Below are 26420 nucleotides of genomic sequence, written 5' to 3'. Positions count from 1 at the left end.
GTTGCCGATGCCGCCACCCGTCTTGAAATATCTAGTCGGAATCTAAGCTATTATCTAATCTATATCTATCTAATAAAATCTAAGCTAATCTTAGCTGCTATTTCAGAAATCAGTATGACCGCTTGGGGTTGGAAATGGCGCAATTAAAAACTGTGAAGCGGTAAATTATGTTTGTTCCTTTAGTTTTGGATTTTTTGTTTTTCTGCGGGGCTCTGTTTGCTGTGTGACTTTTAAGAATTACTTTTTTTTATTGCTTAGTGGGTACGAGCTTAGTTAGTAGAGTAGGACGAGCTCACAGCCCACCTGGTGTTAAGTGGTTACTGGAGCCCATGGACATCTACAACGTAAATACGCCACCCACGTTGAGATATAAGTTCTAAGATCTCAGTATAGTTACAACAGCTGCTCCACCCTTCAAACCGAAACGCATTACTGCTTCACGGCAGAGATAGGCAGGGCGGTGGTACCTACCCACCAGGAAAGGTCCTACCACCAGTAAACATAACATTTTTACATTACATTTTGTGGTCTGACGGCGATCGAGCATGCTCTTGCATTTATACCTCACGATCGCGCTCGGCTTCCTATATTCCTTCTTTATAATTATTGTAATCCATATGTGAGGCTAACTGACACCACCGCTCCCCAGCAGAAGTATTCAACATGTCTTAATTTGAATGACACCTACAGCTGCCTCAAAGTCGGCGGCAACGTCTGCATTATCATGTCAATGGACTCGATTAGTAATCGCTTGACGCAGGGCCGTATGTATACTCCTTAAGCATTTAATCGTGTTCTAAGGTTATCAGGAATTGCGTGTTTTCAGCGTTTATCGTACAAGCAGCCCTTTCGATTTTAAATAGTTACCAAAGTTTATGGACAATGCGTGAATGACAAGGTCCCCTAATGTAATTCAGGTCAATATAATAATACCCTTCTAATGAGAACATGATATATGCGGTGCCATCTCTGTATCTGCGATATCAGAATAGAATGTTTTGATAGAGATTTTCAGCTGAGTCTACGTGATTTTAACGCGGTACCATTTATGGCTCGCGATAGCCGTGGCTCACATTCACGGCAGTAAAACGTTAAAGGAAAAATAAATAAATTTAGACGAAGGTCGTTTTGCGATGAGTCCAGGGTCAATGCGTAAGGTCCCGATAAAACACGCGTCTGCTGGTATTATAATAATAGAGTATATATAAGAATAGAAATTCACCCTTGAGACAATTCATTATAATATGAGAACAAGAGAATTTTGAAACATTCGAAACTTAAGAAATAATAGTAAGTTCCATTTCCGTCGCGGAGTCATGAGTTCTGAAATGAACAATTGGATAGCCGTTATATAGCAGAATAGAGAATTCCACTTCACGTCCTAAGGTGGTTTTTATTTTATTTTTTAGATGGGTGGACGAGCTCACAGCTCACCAGCCAGGTGTTAAGTGGTTACTGGAGCCTATAGACATCTACAAAGTAAATGCGCCACCCACCTTGAAATATAAGTTCTAAGGTCTCAGAAACATTCACGAGTCGAGATATAAGTAATGGAAAAAATAAAACCAATAATATGTAGGTAGTCGAATTTTTTTATTGTGATTTTTTATATTTAAATTTATTAATTACAGTTACAACGAAATTAATCGAGACATATATTAATTTTTTTTGTGTATTTTAAGGAATGTATTATAACGAACGAGTACACGATCAAATTGATGGTAAGTGGTAACCGTCGTTCGTGGACGTTGACAATGTCAATTGCACAACTAGGCCGCTGCGTTGGTTTTTCTTCGACCATACGTGTGGAAAATATTACAAGCTTAGACTGACTAGAACTTTTTTTGATGCGTACCTTTAATAATTCGAAATAAAACTTAATTTACATTCAAAATTTATACAAACTTAACAATTGATTACAGTCAAACTATAATTAAAAAAAAAACTGGAAACGAAGAAGCACGTTAAAAAATGTTTTTGATAAATAAATAAATTCATTAACAAAAAAGACAACCGACAGAATAAAATTACAATATCATTAATATAGTCGAAATCTATTTTTCAGGCATTATTAAGGTCCTTAATTTATGAGGTTATCCTTAAGTGAAAGAGAACTTCAAAAACCCCAGGTCAGATCTTTATGAAACTTAAACGGTACTCAAAATAAAAGAATAATCATCTAATCTAATTGGTTCACCTGAAAAAAATACTAAAGTGACAAGCATAGAAGAAAAAAACCAGTCGAATCGATAATCTACTGTTTTTTTTTAAGTCAGTTAAAAATGTACCCTTTTCACAGCCGAAGTAAAAATTACTAATTATGCCTGTGCTCTTTTACTGGACAGCAGACCGAAGTGTTAATGTTCTTGTTTTGCCAACGGTCCTTTGTGTGTACGGAATCTCGTTACGTGGTCAGTATTGTGGGCACGGGTCGGTACCGCAGTCCCACCTGACTCTGCCGCTTCGCAATCATGCGTTCCGGCTCGGGGATTGAGACAGCCGCTGTACTGTACCCTTGAGACATCGACCTCATCTCTTGAGGCCACAGGTTGTAAAGTCAACGGTACATAACAACTGTCGTTTGTCCGTTTGGGCAATAAACAAATAAAACGCATTCGAAGTCTACATTAATCTCTTGTTCTCTCCGCAACTTCCTCCGAGTCCTTTACAATATTATCCTTCGAGCGGCGACTCGTCATCCGATGAATCTGAGACGACCCCCTGTAACCTCTGCGTGTTCGTTTGACTCAGCCTGCGCGAAGATAAATATTCAAGATGAATCAGCTAACGTTCTCCTGTGCTATGTTTGCTGGAGGCACAAATATGCCCATGTTTTTTGTTTTTTTTTCCTACCTATGCTGATAGCCTTGAGAGGCTATTTCAGCTTCGCCCTAACGTGTGTAGGTGAGCTCACGGGGCTCAAACCGGAGTGTTGCTAACACTGGCCCTAGCAAGAGAAGTGCTTCGCAGAATCTACCACCGGATCGGAAACGCGACCCACTGAGAAGATCCGGCGAGAAACTCAGTGGGCTGTGTCTTGGGGTTAATTCGCTTGTCGAACCCTTCGTCGCAAGGGACGAGTTCGACGAGAACGGTGACCGGTGCTTGTGGTGCCTAAAAGCACCGTTAATGGATCGGGAGGATCCGTAAAGACGTGATCTGCCAATTAGAACCGAAGGACCCGTTCCTAGAACTAACCCATAGACACAGCCCACTTTCTCGCCGGATCTTCTCAGCGGGTCGCGTTTCCGATCCGGCGGCAGATTCTGCGGAGTACTGCTCTTGCTAGGGCTACTGTTCGCAAATTCAGGTTGAGCCCTTGAGCTCACCTACCCGTTCGGGCGTAACTAGAATAGCCTCTTATGCTACCAGCAAATAGTTTAGAGGGAAAAGGGACCCATAACAACGAACTCTTAGATTTTTTTTTATTGCCCTTGTAGGCAGACGATCATACGGCCCACCTGATGATGAGTGGTTACCGGCGCTCATGGACTGCAGCAATGCCAGGGGCAAAACGAAGCCGCTGCCTACCGCTTAATACTCTCCACAAGCCTCTTTTGAAGAAGGATATGTCATAGCGCTCGGGAAACACCGTGGAGGGGAGCTCATTCCATAGCCGGATGGTGCGTGGGAAAAAAGAACTCGGAAACGCACTGTCGATGAACGCAGCGGTTCCAAATAATATGGATGAGCTCTGCTCCGATGGCGGGAGGTGCGATAATAAAAATGTAATGAAGGTAACATCAGGGAAGGTAACAATAGAAGGGATCATCTCAAACAATTCCTCAGAGCACTCCTTCCTTAGAGACACAAGGTTGAAGTTCTACAATAGACATGTACACACATCTACATTAGTTCTACAGTAGAACGGTTGTTCTTTGAAACTGGAATATTTTTAGTTGTCATAAATAAATTAGGAAGCATTCACGGCATGTGGCCATGGGCTCCAGTAAAATAGCCCCGCAAGGACCCTGTCAGAGAATATACAATGAGTCGTTCACTGCGAGAGCCGAAACCCACCTGACTTCCTCCACATCAGCCACTTTATCAATGAGGTTCCTTATGATATTCTCTTTGTGCTCGAGAGCCAGCGAGGCTCGCTCGAGCTCCCTCCGGTGCTCCGCATGAGCGTGAGCAGCCCTGCGCTCCTGTGACAACAGGCGTCTCTCCAGCTCGTCCAGTGATGAGTACGCGCGTGCCTTCACGAGCTGGTTTCGAAAGGAAACCGGTCTTATAACCACATTCGTCTTGACGGCCCTCGGTACACCTGGTGTTAGGAGTTCCAGAGTCCAAGGGAATCAACAACATAGAAGCCGACAACCAGCTTATAACTAAAAGTCTGTGTTTCTCAATGGTACAAATTTTGTGCAGGTTTGTGGAAACCGTGGAAGTCACTCGTGAGCACGAATTAAGTACGTATTTATATATTTACTATGTTTAAGGACCTAAGACCCGCAGGTGGGTTAGAGAGTTTCAACAGTATTCCTACATCGCGATCAGTCTCGGGCTACGTGCTTTACTTCAGGCCAGGTTTGCCAGATTGTTTTGAAGACCGCTGCCACAGTGCGCCGTCAGATCAGGTTGCCCTGGGGGGTCCACTCCGGGGCTTGCCACGGAATGTATGTGGACGCTCTCCTGAGAGCATGATCTGTCCATGTCCAGTTGCGAGTTAAATGGCATTTCCCAACATATATACGTTGGAGACGGTCATTAGTTTGGTAGCTGAATGAAACGATTCCCGAGAGATGGCAGCACGATTGCAGTATCGTCGGAACTCGGGCTGGCTAACTTCGTGCTACGACAGAGTATAGCCGATGGAGGCGCGTAGACGCCATCGCACTTACCAACCAGCCTTCTTGAAGAGCGGTGCCTCCATCCTAAGAACTGTCATTCGTTTTCGTTTGCTAACGTCAAGAGAAGATTTCTAAATTGTTTTTATGACAACAAACGTTATTGGTGTACTCAATATTTCTCTTAGCTCGATCACCATATTCGCCCCTACGATGTCTGACGACGGTGTTTTTTTTTATTGTTTAGATGGACGACCCACAGCCCACCTGGTGTTAAGTGGTTACTGGAGCCCATAGACATCTACAACGTAAATGCGCCACACACCTTGAGATATAAGTTCCAAGGTCTCAGTATAGTTACAACGGCTGCCCCGCCCTTCAAACCGAAACGCATTACTGCTTCACGGCAGATATAGGCGGGGTGGTGGTACCTTACCCATGCGGCCTCACAATTGTGACTTCTCCGACATATATGTATTACAGTTACCTTTATTTCTTGTTTGATCTTATCTAAGGCCATCAGAGCTCGCTTCAGGGGCTCGTTGTTGGTTCGTGAGCGCCGCGCGCTGTTACGAGCTTTCGAGAAACGAGCTGTGGTCGCTTTTAAGCGCTGACGGAATATAACGGCCGCTTTCCTGTATAACCTAAAATTATTCAAAACTTTTACGGACTTTGAAGTGCACACTGGTTTGTGTAGTGTAAAAAATGATGTCTAAAGACAAATGCGTCAAGTCAAAAAGCTCATCCACAGTGCGTTTCCAGAGGTCTTTCTTGCCATGTACCATTCGGCTTTGGAATGAGCTCTTCTCCACGGAGTTTCGCGAGCGCTATGACATGTCCTTCTTCAATTGCGGCTTGTGGAGAGTACCTAACGGTAGACAGCGGCTTGGCTCTGCCCCTGACTTTGCTGAAGTCTATGGGCGACAGTAACTACTCACCATCAGGTGGGCTCGTCTGCCTACGAGGGCAATAAAAAAAAACAAGTCTCGTAGAGGAGCGTAACCGCAACGATGCAACGCAATAACTGCAACACGGTCTTCTTTAAGCGTCCACTCCATATTTAAAAATGAGTAAAATTCTAAAAGTATACATTTTTTTTCATGAACAATTCGAAATTCGAATTCAATAAACTTTTTTGTGGTCAGCATTCTAAAAGAAAAGTTTTTACTGTGTGACAATACTTATGACCTGACTAGTTATATAAATGAATTGCTGTTCGTTAGTCTCGCTAAAACTCGAGAACGGCTGGACCGATTTGGCGAATTTTGGTCTTGAATTATTTGTAGAAGTCCAGAGAAAGTTTAAAAGGTAGATAAATATCAAAATTCCTTTTGTTTGTTTTAAGTTTATTTTATACAAAAGTTTAGGTCTTTTATTTATCGATTGAGGCACTACGAAGTCTGCCGGGTCAGCTAGTGCCATATAAATACCTGACGTTCTTCAAAGCGACCTCCAGCTCTTGTTTGGTTCTCTGATACTGCTCGTTAAGCTTGTTAAATTTGTCGTCGACTGCGGCGACGCGCTCCTGCATCTTGGCGAGCTGGTCGTTCTTGCGTTCCGTCTCCATGTTGTATTGGTGTTTTAATTCTTCGAGCAATCTGTGTTGGGAGCTTCGTGGTCGACAAACTAATATAACAAGGCGCTTCGTTTGCACGTAAATGGAAGAGCCCGTTAGTTTTTTTTTTCCTCTACCTATTAGCTGGTAAGAGAACATTTGCTAACACTAGCCCTAGCAAGGGCGGAATCGCGACCCACAGAGAAGATCCGGCGAGAAACTTAATGGGCAGTCGTAAGGCTATCAGCGAATAGATAGGGGAAAAAAGGCGGAGTGTTAAGTCAATGTTTTCTTACTAGATGGCGCTGCGCAGGCGCGGCGCTCACTCTAGGTCCTTTGAGTTTAATATGGTAAACATTGTGATTGTACAAGAAAATAATCTTAGTCGCTTTACCAAAAATAGAAGTTCTCAATTCGACTATTTTGGGATTAACTCATAACTTTTTGTCGGTAAACCGATTTTGATGTTTTTTTTTTTAAAGTTCATGCTTTTCATGTGGTTCCATTTTCTAATTTTATCAAGAAATTAATGACGCATATTGACTCCGACTACTCTGATAATATTCTAATATTATTATTATTTTTTGCTTTTATGAGCTCTGTGTTTAGGTTTGTTTGTTTGCAATAGAAATATATATATTTTTTTATATATCTCTAATTTTTTTTCCAGGGGGCCAATCAGTCGTTACGGCACCTACATTGAGACGTCGACCTCGTGCTTCAAACAGACTATAAATAATCAAACTTTTATCACAGCAACTTTCCTTCTTCCAGAAAATTCTAGAGACAGTGTATAAAATACTTTATTAAAGGTTCTTCTTTGTGCTTAGTGCACGATTTTTAACGTTCTCGATAGCGTACACGTTAACTCTAATTTGTATGGAGTTGTAACGTTGCCTACGTTTGCCGCTAGGGGCGCTGTTCCAACTGCATACATACGTTAACTTTCACGCTATCGAGAACGTTTAACGTTACTAAGCACGGCGTGAAGACTGACCGCTTGCAGTGCTCGAGGCGGCGCTCGTGCAGGTCGGCGGGGACGGTGCGGGCGCGGAGGGCGTCGAGCTGCGCCATCTTGCCCTCGGAAGCTTCCAGAGCGTTCTTGACGGCGAAGTACTCGCGGTGTACCGTTTCGTAATCGCGCATCATCGCCGTTACTGACAATAACAACAATTGAATATACAATTTCGAAAAGGGCACATGTCGCATATTTTGTCAAATACGTTTTTTTCATATACATGTAGTTTTGAGGCTTACCTACACCCATTTTATGATAATTCCAGTAATTTTCAATTTGCTAATTAACACTAAAATATATCTCAAAAGTTAATTTTCAATATACTCCGAAACGGCTTGACCGATTGGGATCAAATTTTCAGGACGTCTTCAGATTGAACTGTTGCCACTAAAGAATTGCCACAAAAAATTGCCACTAAAGAATATTTGCTAATTTTTTTTAAAACATTCCCAAGGCACTCACTTTTGTTCTCGTAAAGTTCGAAGACCTCCTTCAGTTTAGTCTCCGCCCGCTCGGCGCGTTCCAGCAGCGTCGCCTTCTCGATGTCGGCCGTCTCTTTCTCGACGTGCACCTTTTTGTATTTCTGTCTCGTTTCGGCCAGCTCCATCTCTAGAGCCTTCACCCTCTCGCTCAGACCCTTCTTCTCGTCAACGATCAGTTTCGACTTCTTGTTCATGTTCTCGAACTGCTTCTCGTAATCGACAATCAAATTGTCCTTCTCTTGTAAATTATCTTGGTAGGCGTCGAATAGCGGTGCTACAGGGAAAACGTATTCATTGGGCTGGCAACATTTTAAAATGTCAGCGCTGGAGCTGGCAACATTGTTAAATGGCAAGACCAGGTATATTCGAATGGACTGTACACAAAATCGCTCATATATGAGTCGTCTATTATCAAAGGTGGCAATTTGTGCATTTGGACAAAAAAATGTTATTGATATGTCAATACAGATTGATTTGAATATAATCGTCTCCTTCAAAGAAAACTGTTCAAAACCGGTTCAAAACCAAAACCCAAAAGGTTAATACTTAACCTGTTATTTATCTAAGATGTCGTTCAGAAGAGTTTTGTGACTGCCAATGGAATACAAAGTCAATAATTCGTTTTTCTGATTTACCAATAATTGTCCAAAAGTCACATTGCAGCTTTGATAATAGTCGACTCATATGTTTGAACTATAATTATAGATCATTTATTTAAAGAAATCCTATTCAAAGAATATTTTTTATAAAGACTCAGTAATCACTAATATGCTAATAGCAAATACAGTTCAAATTGAAAAATTGGAAACATGAATTTCCGACCCTATGTCCCTAGTGTTATGAACTATAATTTTAATTACTAGACGTCTGCTTGTTCTTAAGCGCTAGAATACGGTACTCTGGGTTGTCTGGTGTTCAGCTGGCCCCATAATGTAGGTACGGGTCGTCCGGCAATGGAAGTCCAGAGAAGGTTTAAAAGGTAGAAATATGAAAACACTCGGAATTAAATAAAAATAACAATTTTGTTTTTCCTTTGATGTGTCCCCCGTCGGACGGATTCCTTTTGTTTGTTTTAAGTTTATTTTATACAAAAGTTTAGGTCTTTTATTTATCGATTGAGGCACTACGAAGTCTGCCGGGTCAGCTAGTCTACAATGTAAAAGCAGCCACCTTGAGATATGAGTTGTAAGGTCTCAGTATAGTTACAACGGCTGCCCCACCCTTCAAACCGAAACGCATTACTGCTTCACGGCAGAAATAGACAGGGTGGTGGTATCTACAAGACGCCCTACCACCGGTAAATTCGCTATAACAACGCCCGCAACGTAGATCACCCGTAGTGTACATAGCGTATCGATGAGTTCCCGTATGCAACCCTCACCCAGTGCTTGTGCGCTCAGCAGACCAGACAGGTCGGTGACACGACCGGCGCTGTGCTGCTCCTCGAAGACTGTCTTCTGTGAATGTCCATCATCGTTAGCTGCACCTGGGGACAGCAGGGTTTCCGAATGTTCTGATAATAATTCGGTCGGTGCGATTAAAATTTCACGCGAGCATAACCTGTGTTGCGATCTTGAACGATGACGTCATTGTACAAATTGTAATTTTGATTTTGTTTTTGACATATTAGTTTTAGTAGATCTATGTTCGTATTGATCGTTACATGAAAAAGATTACTGGACTTTTTGGCGGGAACGCGAGGAGTGAAGTTGTGTGATTTGTTTTATGTTTGTGTGTTTCTTCAGGTTTAAATGGGTAATAACGGTGGTTTGTTAGCTGTTTAATTTCTGTGAAAGTGCACAAATGTGGGAAAATGAAACAAAGCCGCTGGACGTAACTTCTCGGGATCCTCCAAAAAGTCCATTGAAAAAATCTCGGTAAATGACCAACCAACATTTTACTGAGAATATTTCATCTCATATCATCTCACTTCACTTAATTTCATCCCAATTGATTATTGTCTCAAATTAATCATCTTCATTTCATTTATCATTTTTTATAAAAATAAGAATATAAATTAAAATAAGACTTGACTTACTTACCAGGTAAGTAAGTTCTTAGTTACCAGGTCATAAAATCTCTTAATAAATTACACGAAAAAAAATCGTAAAGGTTAGCATTTGCAAAAAGCGACTTGGAACATCGTAACATAAAGATCAATTTCGCTTGTATTTGAAATTTATTTCATTACGACTATGCACAGAGGTGCAGTGCAATACAGGGAGAGCCCTGTACTTAGGTACGGAGCGTTCGACGAGCCATAATTTTTTATATTTTGATTTACAGATGTCATACATTTTTGTACGTCCTACATTGCGTGCAATGCAAACAAATATTATAAGGGCGGGTATATTACGGTTCGATTTCGACAACTATTCGAAAGCATTCTTTAGTAAAGCCAAACATGAACCTGAGCCGTTGTCATGGATGCTGTGCCTCTTAAGCCGAGATGAACAGTGATCATACATTCATCATTCTACCTACCGGTTCCTTTATAGACTAGACTGGTCGTTATCAAAGAATCAAAGGCGTTATATTTCTCAGACGGTTTGTAGGCACATTCTGTTTTGCTGTCGGTACGTGAGCTACGCAGTCTCTCTTGGTAATTCGCCAATTGAACATTGAGCCTGAAATCAAAGAAATAATATAAAATTTACGATGAACTCAATCCCTAAGCGGATCAATTCCCAATTATAATTATATTATAAATATATTATAAATTGTTAAATGAAATATAAATTAATCTTAAGCAATCAATCAAATGTAAAGTTGCATCTGGCACTATGCATCATCTGGCCTTCGATGGTAGTAAGTGAAAGTGATATACAAAAAAAAAAATACAAAATACTTTATTTTCAAAAGCGAGTTAAAATAATACAATGATTGGAGTCTCCTTTTAAGCGTGCATGCCTGTACTAGGAGACTTCGTTCTTCCATAAAAGCACGTCATATACTTTATATACCACAATATTACAAGTTATATACTACAATATTACTAATTATATATAATAAGTGTGTGCGTGAGTGCGTGAGTGCGTGAGTGTGTGCGTGCGTGCGTGCGTGCGTGCGTGCGTACTTGCGTGCGTGCGTACTTGCGTGGGTTTATTTGTGTGTTTTACTTTTATATATTTAGAATAGCATCTGTTTATAGTTTTTATATCTGAGCCATTTAGAGATACTAAATATACCGATACAAGACATCCTTGAGCGCCTGCATGTCCTTCTGCAACCTCGAATTCTGCTCCCTCGCCTGGTTCAGTATGATCTGTCGGCTGCTGCAGCTCATACACACTTCCACTAAAGGAATCGCTGTTGACCCGCAATTATCTGTCAGCGAACAAAAGACATCGGAAGGTATGAACACAGAACAATGAAAAAAAAGACCACAAGTCACATCATAGTAACATCAAGTGGCATTAGGTGATTACCTAAGCTATATATGTTGATATAAATACTATGTTGGTAGTAGCGTTACCCGGTAGACCAAATCAGAAATGAGGAGATTCGCAGGAAAACCATGGTAACCGACATAACCCAAAGGATTGCGACACTGAAGTGGCAGTGGGCAGGACACATTGCTCGCGGAACAGATGGCCGTTGGGGCCAGAAGGTTCTTGAGTGGCGACCGCGTACTGGGAGACGTAGCGTGGGTAGGCCTCCCACAAGGTGGACAGACGACCTATTGAGGTTCGCGGGGATCTGCTGGATGCAGGCAGCGCAGGACCGGTCTTTATGGCGAGGCTTGGGGAAGGCCTATGTCCAGCAGTGGACGTCCATGGGCTGATAGAATAGAATAGAAAATAGAATAGTAGGGTTACCCGGTTAAAAAATTTCCAGGTTAAAGTTACATCTTTGTGCCAATTTTCGCCTAAATCCATTCCATTTTCCTTGACGGAGTAACAAAAAAACTGTCATGTTTAAATTATTTTATAGTATACTTAACATTAGTTAAATAGGTGAATTACCTCTATCAGGCATTTCAAATTTCTTAACTCTCTCATCCAACTCTTTGTTCTTCTCTTCCAGATCTCTATTTCTACTCCTCTCCTCTCTAATACCTGTCTTACAGTCTTCTACATATTTTAATGCGACTTCATACTGCTTTCTAAGTTGGTCATTCTCTTCTGCAAACAGTTTGTTGTACTCTAAGACAGTCTTGAGTTTGTCTTTAAGTTTTGCTATTTGGTTGTCTTTTTCTGAAATCTAATGTTATTTATTTAATTTAAAACAATTTACGAGACCATTATATGCATGCCAATCCAGATTATGTATAAAAAGAAGTGGCCTCTGTCCTATACTAGCTTCAACTTAGTCACAACCTTTGGTTTAGAGACCAATAACTTAATTAAAACAGACATTACATAGAAGATGTTATGAATCCATAACAACTGTATACAAATTATGACCCTGGTCTGAATGGCAAACAAACCAACAATATATTATTTATTATTGCAATGACAAAATTGTAGAGAGTTAAAAAAGATAGGATTGAAATGAACCAAATTTAAATAGACTCTTTACAGCCAAGTGAATGTGAGACAGTGTGCCTATCATGGTAACAACGTATATGTTAAATTTGAATCAATTATAATGAGAAAAGTTGGGAAAAATTATATCGTTCAACTAATCTAACTTATAACAATATAGTGTCGATTTTTCCACCACATGTGGCATATATTTTTCGACATATCAGTATATAGAACAACAAATTTATGTAGAATAATTACATAAATACACCAGCCAGATGGTCAGATATACCAAGAGAAGCACTTAGTAGTAGTCTGTACCATGCAGCCCATGTCACCCATGATCGAGCACAGTGGAAGAACGTCACATGTGGTCGCGGTCCTCAGTAGTGAGGGAACGATATAGAAGAAGAAAGAATAATTACCACCGCTATATTCTCTTCACACTTCTCCATCAAGGAAGTAACCAGTATTTCATATTTTTTTGTTAATTTTCTTTTTTGTTCTTTTGCTAGACTTTTGTCTTTAGACTGACATGTTGATGTAGTAGTAACTGTATGAGCGGTACGTTTCCTTGGTGGTTTTACGGGTTTCTCTGTAACTGTTTGTAACTTCATAGTGATTATTTCTGAATTAAATGTTTTAAAGGAAATTGTATATTTTAATTTATGATGACTTTGAGATACTTCAATAACCATCCACAGCATGAAAGTGGCTTGCAGCAGAGACCGAGCCCTTTATCACTGAACCACAGGACTGGCGTAAATTTTACAACTTTAAAATTTGTAATAAAATATATATAATTGAACTAAATCACGCACTCCTATATATGAATATTGAAAGATTATTACCAATAATATCTCTCGGATCCTCATACATCCCGTCATCTTTATTTTGTCTTACTTGTCCTGTCTTCTTCATAACCTGTTCTAAAATATTTTGTCTCATGATCTCTCTATCACAGTGGGGTATCACATCAAAAGCTCGATGCTGAGAAGTAAAATTTCCAGACAGAGTTAACTTATCAGTTTTTGGCTTACTATGTCTTGATATCTTTCCGTTTCTCTGAAAATATATTTATTTACCATTTAGCTATTTGTTTAATACAATCAGAGTTAATTGTAGTTCAATGAAATAGCTACTAAATAAATTGAACTACCTATCTGTATGTTGATAGTAACATGGCATACTGATTCTCGGCTACCAAAACACAAATCTCTTTAAATTAATGATATTCAAAATATAATTAAATTTTCGTATTTAGTTAGGTAATTAAACAAACGAGTTTATAATTTTATAAAGCTTGCTAACTGTACCTTGATATCCATCACAATATTCTGCAAAAAGATAAACTTTTGGGTAAATTCATTTTCCAGTTTATGATTGAAATCATAACCGCGACGCTGTTTATCCTTTGATATTCTGCTTCATAGGACAAAGACATTAGTCTATTTGGGTCACTGGAACAATACGGTACCAGGAGAACACGAACTTACAAAGTTTATGGGTATTGATAAAACATAACCTAATTAGAACCAGTCAATGTTGAATTTAGGACAGGGTTAAGAAATAAGTAAACATTTTTTTAAGAAATAAAGTGTGCATATCTTGCAGCTCTTTGTTCTTTAAAATCGCAGAATAATCTATAAAAATCAAGAGCTTTTGCGAGAAAAAACACTTTGTAGGTAATGTTGTTTAAAAGTAAACAAGCTATGAGTTTTGACATTTCTGTCGCTATGGTAACGCTTCAGAGACAGTGATTTTTATTTCTACAAAATTCTGGTATTGATTAAGTTTCTCGGTTTTAAATTTGTACAAAGACTGAGATTGTCATCTTTGGGAAAGACGGGAACTTTAATCGCTGTACCGAATAGTTAGGACACGACTTGGTATGTGGGAACAAAGTAAAAACTCTAAAGAACCCTTCTCTAGCTTTTTCAATCAAACGTCCGGTCCTCACTCTGAAACAGTACCTACTCAGAAAGAGAAAAAGTAAGGATGTCAATTGTAAATTGTAAGTAATTGTAAAGTGTAACTCTAAGTAAGTACAATTTGCAATTGCATACTTAGAGTATGCTGACCTATGCTTCTTCAGTTGCTGCTAGTGTTATACATATTACCGTCAAACCCAGTTGAAACTCATCAGAGCTCAAAAACGTTGAATTCATCAGGGCATATCTAAGTGTCCTAAGAGAATACATAATTGCCTGAGGGATAAGACACTCGATGTGTTTAAATTAAAGGATACGCCCACGCCGGCTTTCAATCAATGATGCAGGTAAAAATATTTAATGAAATTCGTACCTAACCCATGTTGGTAAATGACTTCCACAATGAAGGAATACATTAATGTAATAGTAATCTAAACCGGAAAAACATAATTTGCGTAATAACTGCTTGTAGGGCGTATTGTAAGCTTGCCAGCAATTAAGTTTGATTAGGGCGTTAGCTATTTCTGCCGCAAAGCATTAATTCTTTCCGGCTTGTGGGGTTGAACTAGCTATGACAATGAGTTCTGGTTCCCACTTAAAATCAGATGGATCGTGAGTTTGCTGCCTGTCTGTTCCTACAGACAGGCAGCAAACTCACGATACGACGGGATATTTAAGGGGGAAGATGTTATAGGTGAAATAGTTGACTATATTGCCGAAATGCCTACCGTTAGGAGTAGGCATTACGCAGTTCCAGCTTGCTCATAGATTATACACTTAAAGCTTGGTACTGATATTACTGCTGAAGACTTTACAGAAAAAGTACAGCATGTGGTAGACAAGCAGATACGACAACGACCATAACTTGTCAACGTAATCTTGTATATGGTGAAGTTAAATAAAACCTAGGCAATTTCTTTGCAAACGTTCATTAATTTCAAGCTGTGGCGAACTTCACTACAGACTAATAATTTTATGTTTTTTTTATTTTTTTTATTGCTTATATGGGTGGACGAGCTCACAGCCCACCTGGTGTTAAGTGGTTACTGGAGCCCATAGACATCCACAACGTAAATGCGCCACCCACCTTGAGATATCAGTTCTAAGGTCTCAAGTATAGTTACAACGGCTGCAACTCCCTACAAACCGAAACGCATTATTGCTTCACGGCAGAAATAGGCAGGGTGGTGGTACCTACCCGTGCGGACTCACAAGAGGTCCTACCATCAGTAAAAGTTACTGATAAAATTACTGTTACTTACTTTAATAAAAACTTTTATTTACTCAATGCCCATCACTATTTGAAGGGAACGCGAGGAGAGACATTACAAGGACTAGAATATTTTATTTTCTTCAGGTTTAAACATTTATCAATGGTGGCTTGTGAAGCATTTATCATCAGTGAACTTATTGCAAGTGAGGGAAAATGAAACCTTAATCTCTGAGTTTGGCTTTTCGGTTTCTGTCAAAACTTCTGCCATCTCTGTTAACTCTCACTGCTTTACCAGAATATTACTTCACCTCATCTCTTAACATTCCATTTCATTTAATTTCAATTCATTTCTACCCAATTGGTCACAATTTCAGATAGGTAATCAACTTAATTTCATTTTTAATAAATAAATTCGACACTAGTAGATATAAAAGGAATAAGATTTGCGTAAAAGACTAGACAATGAAATAATAATTTATTAAGTCCACTGACTTTAAATACTGCCATCTGTACAATCCATTTGTAAGCGCTTAGAAATTATCTTCAAATATTTTAACATAGATGGAACTAGCAGCAACAAGCTCTTTAATGTTAGACCATTACACCACCAAAAAATAAACCTGCTTGCTTAGCAAACCCCTAATGTATTGATGTGAAAATTTAACTTTACTGTATTATATTGAAGTGAACATGCGCCAAAACAGCTGAGTGATAACAGCGACGTTTTGCGGCTTTTTCTCGAACTAGACAGTCGCATCATGTCAGTCCGCCGGCTCGGTGTATGACGCTCAACGAATTCTATAACCTATAAATCGTTTGTTGTCACTCCGTCCCTTTGAACAGGAGTTTGTTGCAGTCAATCTTAATATTTTTTTCTTGAATATTAGTGCTATGCAAGTGTTGATTATATTGTTAAGCTAACAGTTTTTAAGGGTATTGAAGCGCGCTGTGATATGCGCTAACTTTATTGATTTTCATGTTACAATGAACGTAACGTATTGTTTACTTTTTATTTGTATTATAATCTAAAACATGTGTTTGTTGTGTAATATTCGGTGGTAGTGTTGTGCTGTGATCAATTCAATTATGTGCGAGAGTTCGCGCGAGACTTCGTGTTTTGGATGACAGAAAAATGGAATTCGAAAACGATTTCAGCTTGAAAGAATGGGCGAAGGACAAGCCTTTGTCCATTCTGCAGTTGGACCCGGCCGACCGTGCAGTCCTCAGGATAGCAGGTCGGTTTTATGCTCTTACGTAGCTATACATATTTTTTGTTTTATAAAACAGACTTTTTGTTGTAATCGGGTCACGTTATCATACGTACATGTATAACGATAGTGACGACAGTTTTTTGATTAATGTTTGCACACGCGCATGATAAAGTTGTATATTCAGCGTATAGTGTATGAAAAGTTATCTAAGCTGTTTACCTGACGCCTTCAGATTTCATCCGCTCACTAAATACAGTTGTTTTTTTTGCGTTCACGGCCTCGACTAACTTTGTTTTCACTTTCATCCATTCTGTACAATTTTTTATTCTACATTATTAATTCTCATAATATATGTTCTTTAAAATTGAAAGGATTCAATGAATAACAAATGCGTACATGCATGTATGTAAGTTCAAAGAACAAAAAAAAAGGTTATACACGATGGCGGGTAAACTTATTACATAGGTAGGTACGCGCCGGTTTTACCCATTGAATAGGCGCCGAACAAAAACTGGAATACCCATTTCCCCGTGTGAATTTCTCATGGTACGAATCGTGCAAGAAAATAAATTTACTGTTAGTAAATTAACAATAATTTACGAGATTAATTTCGAAAGGCAAGTCAATAATTTATGTAGTATTCGAAGACACTGTTTCTTCAAAAATAGTTGTTCTAATTCGGAAATTCTTATTACCATAAACAATTTTCGTATTTCAAATTATTCATTATAAATACCAACGTTTAACATTTCAAATTCGAATTTCTATTAATAAAACAGCACACGATGGCGCAACGCTCAATGATAACGATTTAGCATTTTGAAATGTAGCCTACGCTGCGATACTTAGTACCTACCCTAGTTTTATACGCTACCTTTCATTTTGTTGCAAGTTATACCAACCAAATATGTAAGTAATACCAACCAAATAATAAATAAGCTGATAGAAAATCGTATGTAGGTATTCTGAATTTAAAAATAGTTTTTAGTGCTAGGCATTACCTATTCGTTTTCCGTTCTGTATTTTATTGAATCTAAAATAGGTTTTTAAAAAATTCCTTTGCCTTTCGTACGGAATAAAACCAAGCGGCCCATAGTATTGCGATCACGGTCGCTCGTGATCATAGCCAATTCTAAGGGAACAGCCAAGCCGCTGTTTGGAAAAAACTATAGCGGCAATCTATGTATAAACCCGAAAGCCGGCACGGGTAAGCACCATTATCCTGCCGCGTGGCGTTCCGGTTTGTGGATGGGACAGTCATTACAAAAATACATTTAGAACTTCGACTCGTGTTCCAAGGTGGGTGGACTTCACTTTCTGATATTCCATGACGGTAACCAACGTACTAGATGAGCAGAGTAAGCATTTTTCACATTTACAATTTTTTATTATTATAAAAACGTATGTATAATCTAAAATACCCTCTCAAATAATCTTATCTGTACAAGAATGTTGGTTTTGTTTTAATCACACCTTTGAATGTCGAAGAAACGTCTACTCGCTGCGGTAATGACAAATACTTACATATTTATTAATAGTTTTATTATAGGGTAGTTTTAATTTTTCAAATCCGTTATTAGCAAATTCAATTTGCACTCAGAATCGATGCCACGATCGCATCGATGTATTTAAATTACATAATTGGTAATGAAAATCACAATACATAGAAAACTATAAGGCTTATTAGAGTTTAACATCTAATAAATATTTCAATTCTTTGATCGAGTATAAAGAAGTACGTACTTGGACTACCTATTATAAGAATAGGTATATTCAATATCACGACCTCATGAAAACACTACAGGAATATAACACCGAGCACAAACTTGGGATTCGAGTTTCAAATTTAAACTTCGAACAATGAATGAATTCCTTATCCTGTTGGCTGAAGAAAAATGGCTCCATTGTTTTCAAACGAAACCTGTTCGACCTACGAACTCTCGTACAGGTTATAGATGATTGTTTATTGGGTGCAATGACGTTTAGTTTTTAGTAACATTGAATGTTTCATAACCCTTTCAAGAAGAATATAGCGCCGATGAGGGTATGCCTATAATGGAAGTGAAAAAAGGAGGCGTCCTTTTTTTTTCTTTTTTCTTTTTATTGATACACAAAACAAATTACAACCATAGAAATTATAAGTATAAATATTTAACATAACAATGATTTTTATTTCTTTCATGATCGTTAAGGTAATTAATTATAATCTTGAAAACGATTGAACTGAATATCTTTAACGGTAGGCAGCGGCTTGGCTCTGCCCCTGGCATTGCTGACGTCCATGGGCGACGGTAACCACTCACCATCAGGTGGGCCGTATGCTCGTCTGCCCACAAGGGCAATAAAAAAAAAAACTTAATAGTTCTTTTTCTCTACGTGTTCGCTCGTAGCCTAAGAGGCTATTAGCCCTAGCAAGAGCAGGACTTCGCTGAATCTACCATGGGATCGGAATCACGACCTGCTGAGTAGATCCGGCGTGAAAGTCAGTGGGCTGTGTTTTCGGGATCTTAATAGACCAAATGAGGTTTCCTAGGAAATATTATCGTCAGGTTTGAGCCCCGTGAGCTCACCTACTAGCCCGGCGACGCTGACATGGTCTCTCTAGACCATCAGCTTAGGTAGGAAAAAAGAAGTAAATATTTACAATTGTGACTTCATAGGTGACACTGGGATCAAATTCTATGGTTTTTGTATGTTTTCAGTGCAAGCAACGATTGCCAGACGCGCTAATCAATAATTGGATTACATGACGTTCATTTTCTCAAGGTACATGTTGACAAAAAGACATCTTTGTCTTACCAAAGTACCTCGTAGTTCTGGATTTGATATTGTATGTTATAGAATTAGGTACTTAGTAAAATTTTGCACCAGATACGGAACGAAATAATTTATTAAAAATTTAAAGTCTTAAACCTTTTTCGTTTCATGCTACCTCAGTATGTAACGAATGTACTTGAATAATTTTATTAATTTATTAAAAATGTATACACGACAGTCCGGAAATGTTTATCTAATAAATAATAAAGGATATATTTTCGTTGTTTTCCACATTACATTAAAGCGTTAAAATGTTAATAATAAGTTGAAACGAAATACGACGTTGAAACAATACGAATTTTTGTTGACACAGGTGAAGGAACCCTTTGTTCTTACAGCCGCCGCCTGAAAAACTATGAATATTTTATCTATGCAGTAAACAATATGCAAATTTTTCCGAACATTTAAAAAAAATCGATAATAGGTGCAAATTCGGATATCGAACACGACTTTCCTTTGTTGACTTTACGAGTAAATTTCCAAATGCAATAGTAAAATAAATATCGGTGTTGCCATACGACAAAAATCAATCAATCGAAACATCGTAACGACCTCACCAGTGTTTCCAACTAATTTACGTAGCTTTTTTTTGTTGTTTTTCACGCTTCGGACCTGCTTTCACCATTGTGCGGTCATTCCATTACTACTCCAACGGGTTCAAACGACTGTGACGTAGAAACTTTGTAAGATTAACTAGGATTTTTCTTTTTTTACTAGCTGACCTGTCAGACTTTGGAGTGCCTCAATCGATAAATAAAAGACCTAAACTTTTGTATAAAATAAACTTAAAACAAACAAAAGAAATTCGTCCGACGGGACACACATCAATTTTGTTTTTAATTGTTATTTTTATTTAATTCCGAGCATTTTCATATTTATCTACCTTCTAAACCTTCTCTAGACTAAGTACCACAAATAATTCAAGACCAAAATTAGCCAAATCGGTCCAGCCGTTCTCAAGTTATAGCGAGAATAACGAACAGCAATTCATTTTTATGTATATAGACTAGCTGACCCGGCAGACTTCGTAGTGCCTCAATCGTTAAATAAAAGACCTAAACTTTTGTATAAAATAAACTTAAAACAAACAAAAGGAATCCGTCCGACGGGGGACACATCAAAGGAAAAACAAAATTGTTATTTTTATTTAATTCCGAGCATTTTCATATTTATCTACCTTTTAAACCTCTGGACTTCCACAAATAATTCAAGACCAAAATTAGCCAAATCGGTCCAGCCGTTGTCGAGTTTTAGAGAGACTAACGAACAGCAATTCATTTATATATATAAGATAAGGTTTATTAATACAAGGGTATACATGAATTGGGAGCCATGGGTTGTTCATTGTCAATGTCCACGAGACTAGATCGGAATTTTGCACAAGACCGATAATCGACGAGCTGTTTGAAAAATAACATTCATTAAGCAAGCCACCAAGTCGGACCGGTTTCATTAATGTAGGAATTTAGTTTAAAATTTTAAAATTCAAAAACACGTTCGTAATTTACTACTTTGTTACGTAAAAATTATAGTGTTGTTTAAATCGATTTAAAAATAATGAAGTCATTATAGCCTGTTTTCTTTTTTGTAGCGTTCATTATTTTTAAGCATTTTAATAAGAACGTGTCGAAGATGTCTTTAAAAGAAAAACGCCTGTTATATACTACTACACCTTGGAATGGTAAATGTGAATGTTCTTTACTGGTAGTAGGACTTCTTGGGAATCCGCGTGGGTACCACCACCCCGCTTATTTCTGCCGTGAAGTAGTAATGCGTTTCGGTTTGAAGGTCGGGGCAACCGTTGTAACTATACTGAGATCTTAGAACTTATATCTCAAGGTGGGTGGCGCATTTACGTTGTAGATGTCTATGGGCTCCAATAACCACTTAACACCAGGTGGGCTGTGAGCTCGTCCACATCTAAGCAATAAAAAAAATAAAAAAAATCCTCCACCTGCACTTTTTATAGATGGCAGCAACCCTAGCACCAAAAGCAGGTACAGGGACCCTGGTGATCATACTCGTCGAATTCGTCAAATATCCCGAGGCGATACCTAACCCGTTACGTTATCCCGCTGAGCTTTTCGCCGGATCTTCTCAACGGGTCGCGATACCGATCTGGTAGTAGACGCATTCGTGAAGCAGCTGCCCTTGAGCTGTCGGGTCTTATTCGAAGGGCAGCTCTCAGCAAATCCTACCCTTCTTGGCCGAGGCCGTGGTCCTTCCTTACATAACAAAATAATAATAGTAAAAGCATATTGACGGTTTTGATTTTTATTACATGACGTTTTTCCTTTATTGTTGATGTTCATTGTGGAAACGTGCTACGTATGTGTTGAGCCTTGAATAAATTGATAGCTACCCGCGGGATTTGAACGCTTAAATGTGTGTACCTTTTTTTTTAACGCTGGGGAATCTATTTACGGATACCAGGTCGAGGGGGGTAACAGGAAAGGGGCCAAGGTCTTCCACCTCCCCCAATTCCTCGCAGGAGACTACGCCTTGAAAATGTGTGTATCTCCCTTGTAGACTCCAAAACGATGGGCCGATTTTGACGGAATTCTCAGAAAATCTCCAGAGTGGCCTAGCCAGGGTGACCCTAGATGACCTTCTAAGGTTTGTTAGCGAACGGATGGAAGTCAAATTATCATCCAGCTTTACGGGTCGGGTGTCACGTAACACATATTATAATTAGGATTGCGTCGTCATCTAGTTCTATGAATAGAACATGAAGAAGTCTCAGAGATCCTCTCCAAAGAAAATGAGAACGCCATGTGACCACCGCCTTATGTAGTTATATCGAAAGTGTTTGAACGCAATTACTGTGCTCCCGCGCACACGGGCTGGCGAAACGATTTTCACTTTAGATGGGTGATTTGTATGTTAATGAAAACGTAAGGCCGTCAAGCAGAAATTACGTACATTGACGTGTTCTAGCAAGTATCAATCTTATTGTCTAGATCGTAAGTTAAAAATTTCATTGCGTCTCCGGTTTTTAGGTTTCTCAATTCTCGTTATGTGTCATTTCCTTTGTGTACGTTTCCTGTGATCAAGGATACGTATAAAGTACGTACTTGTATTAATTAAGTACGTATAAAAAAATGCTTATGAATGATTATCCGTATTTATTATTAAAATGTGAATGCGCGTTTGTTTATCCTATTTTTTCTATTTTCGCGTCTAAACGAACAGCGTGATAGTATTAAGCCAGGAGAGGGACATAGAAAACTTTTTATCTCGAAAAAACTTCTCATTGCCACAGGGAATTCCATTGATACTGTTACGCGCTGGGGTTCGGGATAAATAAAAATTTCACCAAAGTACAACTAAAAACTGTATTCAACAACACTTAGAACACTTCACAAACACTTTAAAACTCTCAATTCGCTTCGCTTCAGGTGATCCGTTCGCTGTTTCGCTTCGAGTAGTTCCGATTACTGACTGCGTGCCAGCTCTACAACGCTTTTATAGCCGATACCTCATCCCTAGAACTATCAAGAATATTCCACACATCTCTAGTAGTAGTTTCCGCTATCTGTGAATAGATGGCGTTGTACTTCTCGAGCGTTCTGGGCGCTACTAGATCCTTCGATATTCGTACTATTCGGCGATAGATGGCGTTACTCTTACAGCGTGACAATACTTTTCCTTAATTACGCAGGCGAAGTCGCGAGTAACAGCCAGTAATTTTATAAATTTATAATGGTGGTAAGCCCTCACGGGTAGGTTCCATCGTGCTGTCTGTTTATGTCATGTCAGCTATGCGTTTCGGTTTCAAGGGTGGAACAGCTGTTATACAACATAATATTAAGACCTGGACCTCTGTCGAAGGCGGATGGCGACATTCAAATTTTTGATACAAAGGGGCTCTGTTGGCCACTCAAAAGCAACTCATCTAGTGTAAAAAAAGTAAGGTTCCTTCCAAAAAGGTTTTCCGACTTGTATGTATAAATTGATGAACCTCAACCTTATCACTTGTACTTGTGTCGCATAATCTGTCCTTAGAAATAGTGTAGTATCCGCCCCCATATATTCCCACATTATGATTTCTTCGTCCACCATATAAACCCGAGTGGGCCAAAAACTAGTTTGTCACTGTTGTAAATAAGAAATAAAAAAAGCAAACGGACCGCTTCGACTTTCAAATCGTGTCGCTCCGATCCTGTGTCTTATAAAGGCCGGTCATCATAAAACTTGGATGTTTTCGGCAGCGAGGATACCGCTAATTCCAGAGTTCGACGACCCCGTCGTACCCACATACGGACACGTGTATCACTTCCAACTTGATTAGGACTTACTAATTTGTAGACGAGATTATTTTGTTTGTTAGTGAAGGTATTAGTTAAGGTTTTACGTTGGGAAGGGAAAGCGGGTTTTTTTTTTTAAATGAAAATTTATTCTCCCGTTTCTAACTAATGCTGGTGGTAGGACCTCTTGTAAGTGCGCGCGAGTAGTTAACCACCACCCTGCCTATTTCTGCCGCGAAGCAGTAATGCGTTTTGGTTTGAAGGGTGGGGCAGCCGTTGTAACTAACTATACTGAGACCTTAGAACTTATATCTCAAGGTGGGTGGCGCGTTTACGTTGTTGATGCCTATGGGCTTCAGTAACCACTTAACACCAAAGCAATAAAAAAAAAAGCTCCTACAGAGACAAATTTAAAACTGTGTACTTTCATACCAAACTATAAGTACTAATTCATTCATACTAGCTTTTTTTTAATTGCGTTAATAATTTTATCGCCCTTTACTTCTTCGCAGTTTATTCGGGGAGCTTTGGAGGACGAGACAGCCACAAAACTTTCAAAAGGCTATCTCACGACCCGTTCCCTGAACTCGCTCGTCCTCTTAATCAGAGCTGTCCAGAATAGACATGGTAATGGGCCAAAGAAAATATGTAATGAACAGTCGAGCCGTATGAACTTAATAATAGGTCGTTCGTAATTGCTGTGAAGTTGACGTTTTACAACGCTGGCCATTTCAAAAGTAATTTATGTATAGATGGCAATAAATTTTAAATAAAAAAAAAGAATTTGGAATCATATTTTAAAATTCCGTCATTACATAGTTTATTGATTGGTGTTTTGTTGTCACGACATTTGTATCTTCAAGAGGACTTTTTGGCGGGAACACGAAGAGTGAAGTTGTGTGATTTGTTTAATATTGTCTATTTAGTGTTTCTGCAGGTTTAAATGTGTAATAACAGTGGTTTATTAACTGTTTAGTATCTGTGAAAATGTGGGAAAATTAAACAAAGCCGCTGAACGTAACTTCTCGGGATCCTCCAAAAAGTCCACTGAAAAAGTCTCAGTAAATGACCACCATTTTACTGATATTATATTTCATCCCATATCATAATATCATTTTTCATATAAAAAAGTTCTCATTAAAATTAAAGTAAGACTTGACCTACAGGTCCTAATTACCAGGTCATAAAATCCCTTAAAAAAAGTTTCTTCAAGATGAGCATCGAAAAATTACCGCTGCGCTGGCAGAGTTACATCACTACCTTGGGTGCATATTTTGATTGATGTATCTAAAAATATATAAGAAAAGAAATTACTGACTATCTCAGCAATTTCATAGAAAAACACCTAATACTATCGGTCTTCGAGGGCAAAGAAATTGCTTTTAAAAAAAACAGTAACGGAACTTTAATTTTGTTTTCCGCTGTTCCTTTGTCTCGTCAAAATGAAAGGCGTCGTTCAAAGAAACAACGAACATCATCCGGTACTTGTATTCCAAGGTTATTTTGAAATTGTTGTAAGCGCAATTCAGAGTTTTTTTTCCCAGATTCCTTCCAGATCTACCAATACAAAAAGTGTTCCTAAAGAAATCCTAAAGGGATCGGTTATCTGAGCTCCTATATAAGTAACCCTTCTATAGCACGGTATTTTACGACACGGTTCCACTCTAAGACGAAAAGAAAAATTCTTCTACAACACGATAACGAGATCTTTGTTTAGAATTCTTCAGAAAATTATTTTATGCACTATGAACCCACAATGTATGGGAATAACCGAAAAATTACTGCTTATTTTAAAATTAATTATTATTGTTATCTGATTGACGACGCCGCATTCGTCCTTCCGAAGAGTCACAGTTCCGCTTGTTATCAGTCATATGCGATCGATATAAATAGCGTGTACACTTCAACGGCTATCTGACTGGCATTCCGATAAACAAAAATCGAGATTGCATTTAAACCAGACACAATATACAATGTATGCTCGATTGTATGGACAACATCCTCCTCAGGTGACTTCTTACTGGTGGTAGGATCTCTTGTGAGTCCGCACGGTTAGGTACCACCACCCTGCCTATATCTGAAGCAGTAATGCGTTTCGGTTTGAAGTTTGGGGCAGCCGTTGTAACTATACTTGAGACTTTAGAACTTATATCTCAAGGTGGGTGGCGCATTTACGTTGTAGATCTCTATGGGCTCCAGTAACCACTTAACACTAGATGGGCTGTCAGCTCGTCCATCCATCTAAGCAATAAAAATAAAAATGAGAGCCCCATGAGCTCACCTACTTCACTGATTACGGTGGCATAATCCTCTTAGGTTACCAGCATGTTGTTGTTGTTGTTGTTGTTGTAGTCCTAAGGGGGGTACCTTACTGGTTGGTACATAGGGCACTTAAAAGTTGTCTCCACTTGACCCTGTCTTGCACTGGCTCCTTGACATCACTCCAGGTCACGTCCGCAGTCCTCCACTCACTTTCCACGGTGCGTCGCCTATGTACAGAGTGACCAGGTTTTTACCAGCATAGGTAGGTAAAAAAAAAGAACCATATATTGTTTCAGTCGAAATTAATTGGATGGAAAATGTACTACTTTTCCATATCAGTTGCTCGTGCTTACGTTATTTTGTACTGGTAGTAGGTACGACGTGTTACGAGCCCTCGCGGCTGGGTAACACCGCCTTGTAAAATTCAA

At 38.9% G+C, this 26420-nt stretch overlaps 2 protein-coding genes and 1 long non-coding RNA gene across 7 annotated transcripts in view; 2 read left to right on the top strand and 1 right to left on the bottom strand.

The window, feature by feature from the left end:
- Nucleotides 1-1574: 1574 nt before the first annotated feature.
- Nucleotides 1575-17441, bottom strand: LOC101742766 (protein Cep89 homolog). Of its 4 annotated transcripts, XM_062674297.1 has the most exons (15): nt 17362-17441; nt 16886-16976; nt 13628-13771; nt 13163-13376; nt 12737-12912; nt 11811-12048; nt 11034-11172; nt 10330-10472; nt 9227-9331; nt 7826-8119; nt 7343-7502; nt 6221-6388; nt 5278-5434; nt 4021-4208; nt 1575-2752 (listed from the first exon to the last, which is right to left on the bottom strand). In XM_062674297.1, exons 3-15 carry the CDS (start codon nt 13637-13639, stop codon nt 2674-2676), a joined length of 2073 nt encoding a protein of 690 aa, XP_062530281.1. In that variant the 5' UTR covers nt 13640-13771; nt 16886-16976; nt 17362-17441; the 3' UTR covers nt 1575-2673. The 4 variants fall into 4 exon arrangements, with proteins under 4 accessions (XP_062530281.1, XP_062530282.1, XP_062530280.1 ...); XM_062674298.1 differs by lacking the exon at nt 17362-17441 and having other exon boundaries at nt 13628-13648; nt 16886-16968; XM_062674296.1 differs by lacking the exons at nt 16886-16976; nt 17362-17441 and adding an exon at nt 13808-14056 and having other exon boundaries at nt 13628-13733.
- The window catches only part of LOC101742624 (dystonin), a 357476-nt gene continuing 345169 nt past the window's right edge, over nt 14114-26420 (top strand). The window contains exons 1-2 of one of the 2 annotated variants that reach the window (XM_062674251.1): nt 14114-14303; nt 16611-16690. In XM_062674251.1, coding sequence (XP_062530235.1) covers nt 14203-14303; nt 16611-16690 — 181 coding nt within the window. In that variant the 5' untranslated portion in view covers nt 14114-14202. Of the gene's footprint in view, nt 14304-16209; nt 16691-26420 lie in introns of those variants that run through there. The other variant, XM_062674290.1, reaches the window with a different exon arrangement.
- LOC134200731 (uncharacterized) lies at nt 18339-19698 on the top strand. Its single transcript, XR_009975774.1, has 2 exons — nt 18339-18614; nt 19369-19698. It is a non-coding gene; the product is annotated as an uncharacterized LOC134200731 (long non-coding RNA).

Source organism: Bombyx mori, chromosome 20 (genome assembly GCF_030269925.1).
Source record: "Bombyx mori chromosome 20, ASM3026992v2".
NCBI lineage: Eukaryota > Metazoa > Arthropoda > Insecta > Lepidoptera > Bombycidae > Bombyx > Bombyx mori.
Note: the sequence above shows the minus strand (reverse complement) of the source record. Positions and strands in the feature narration are given on the sequence as shown.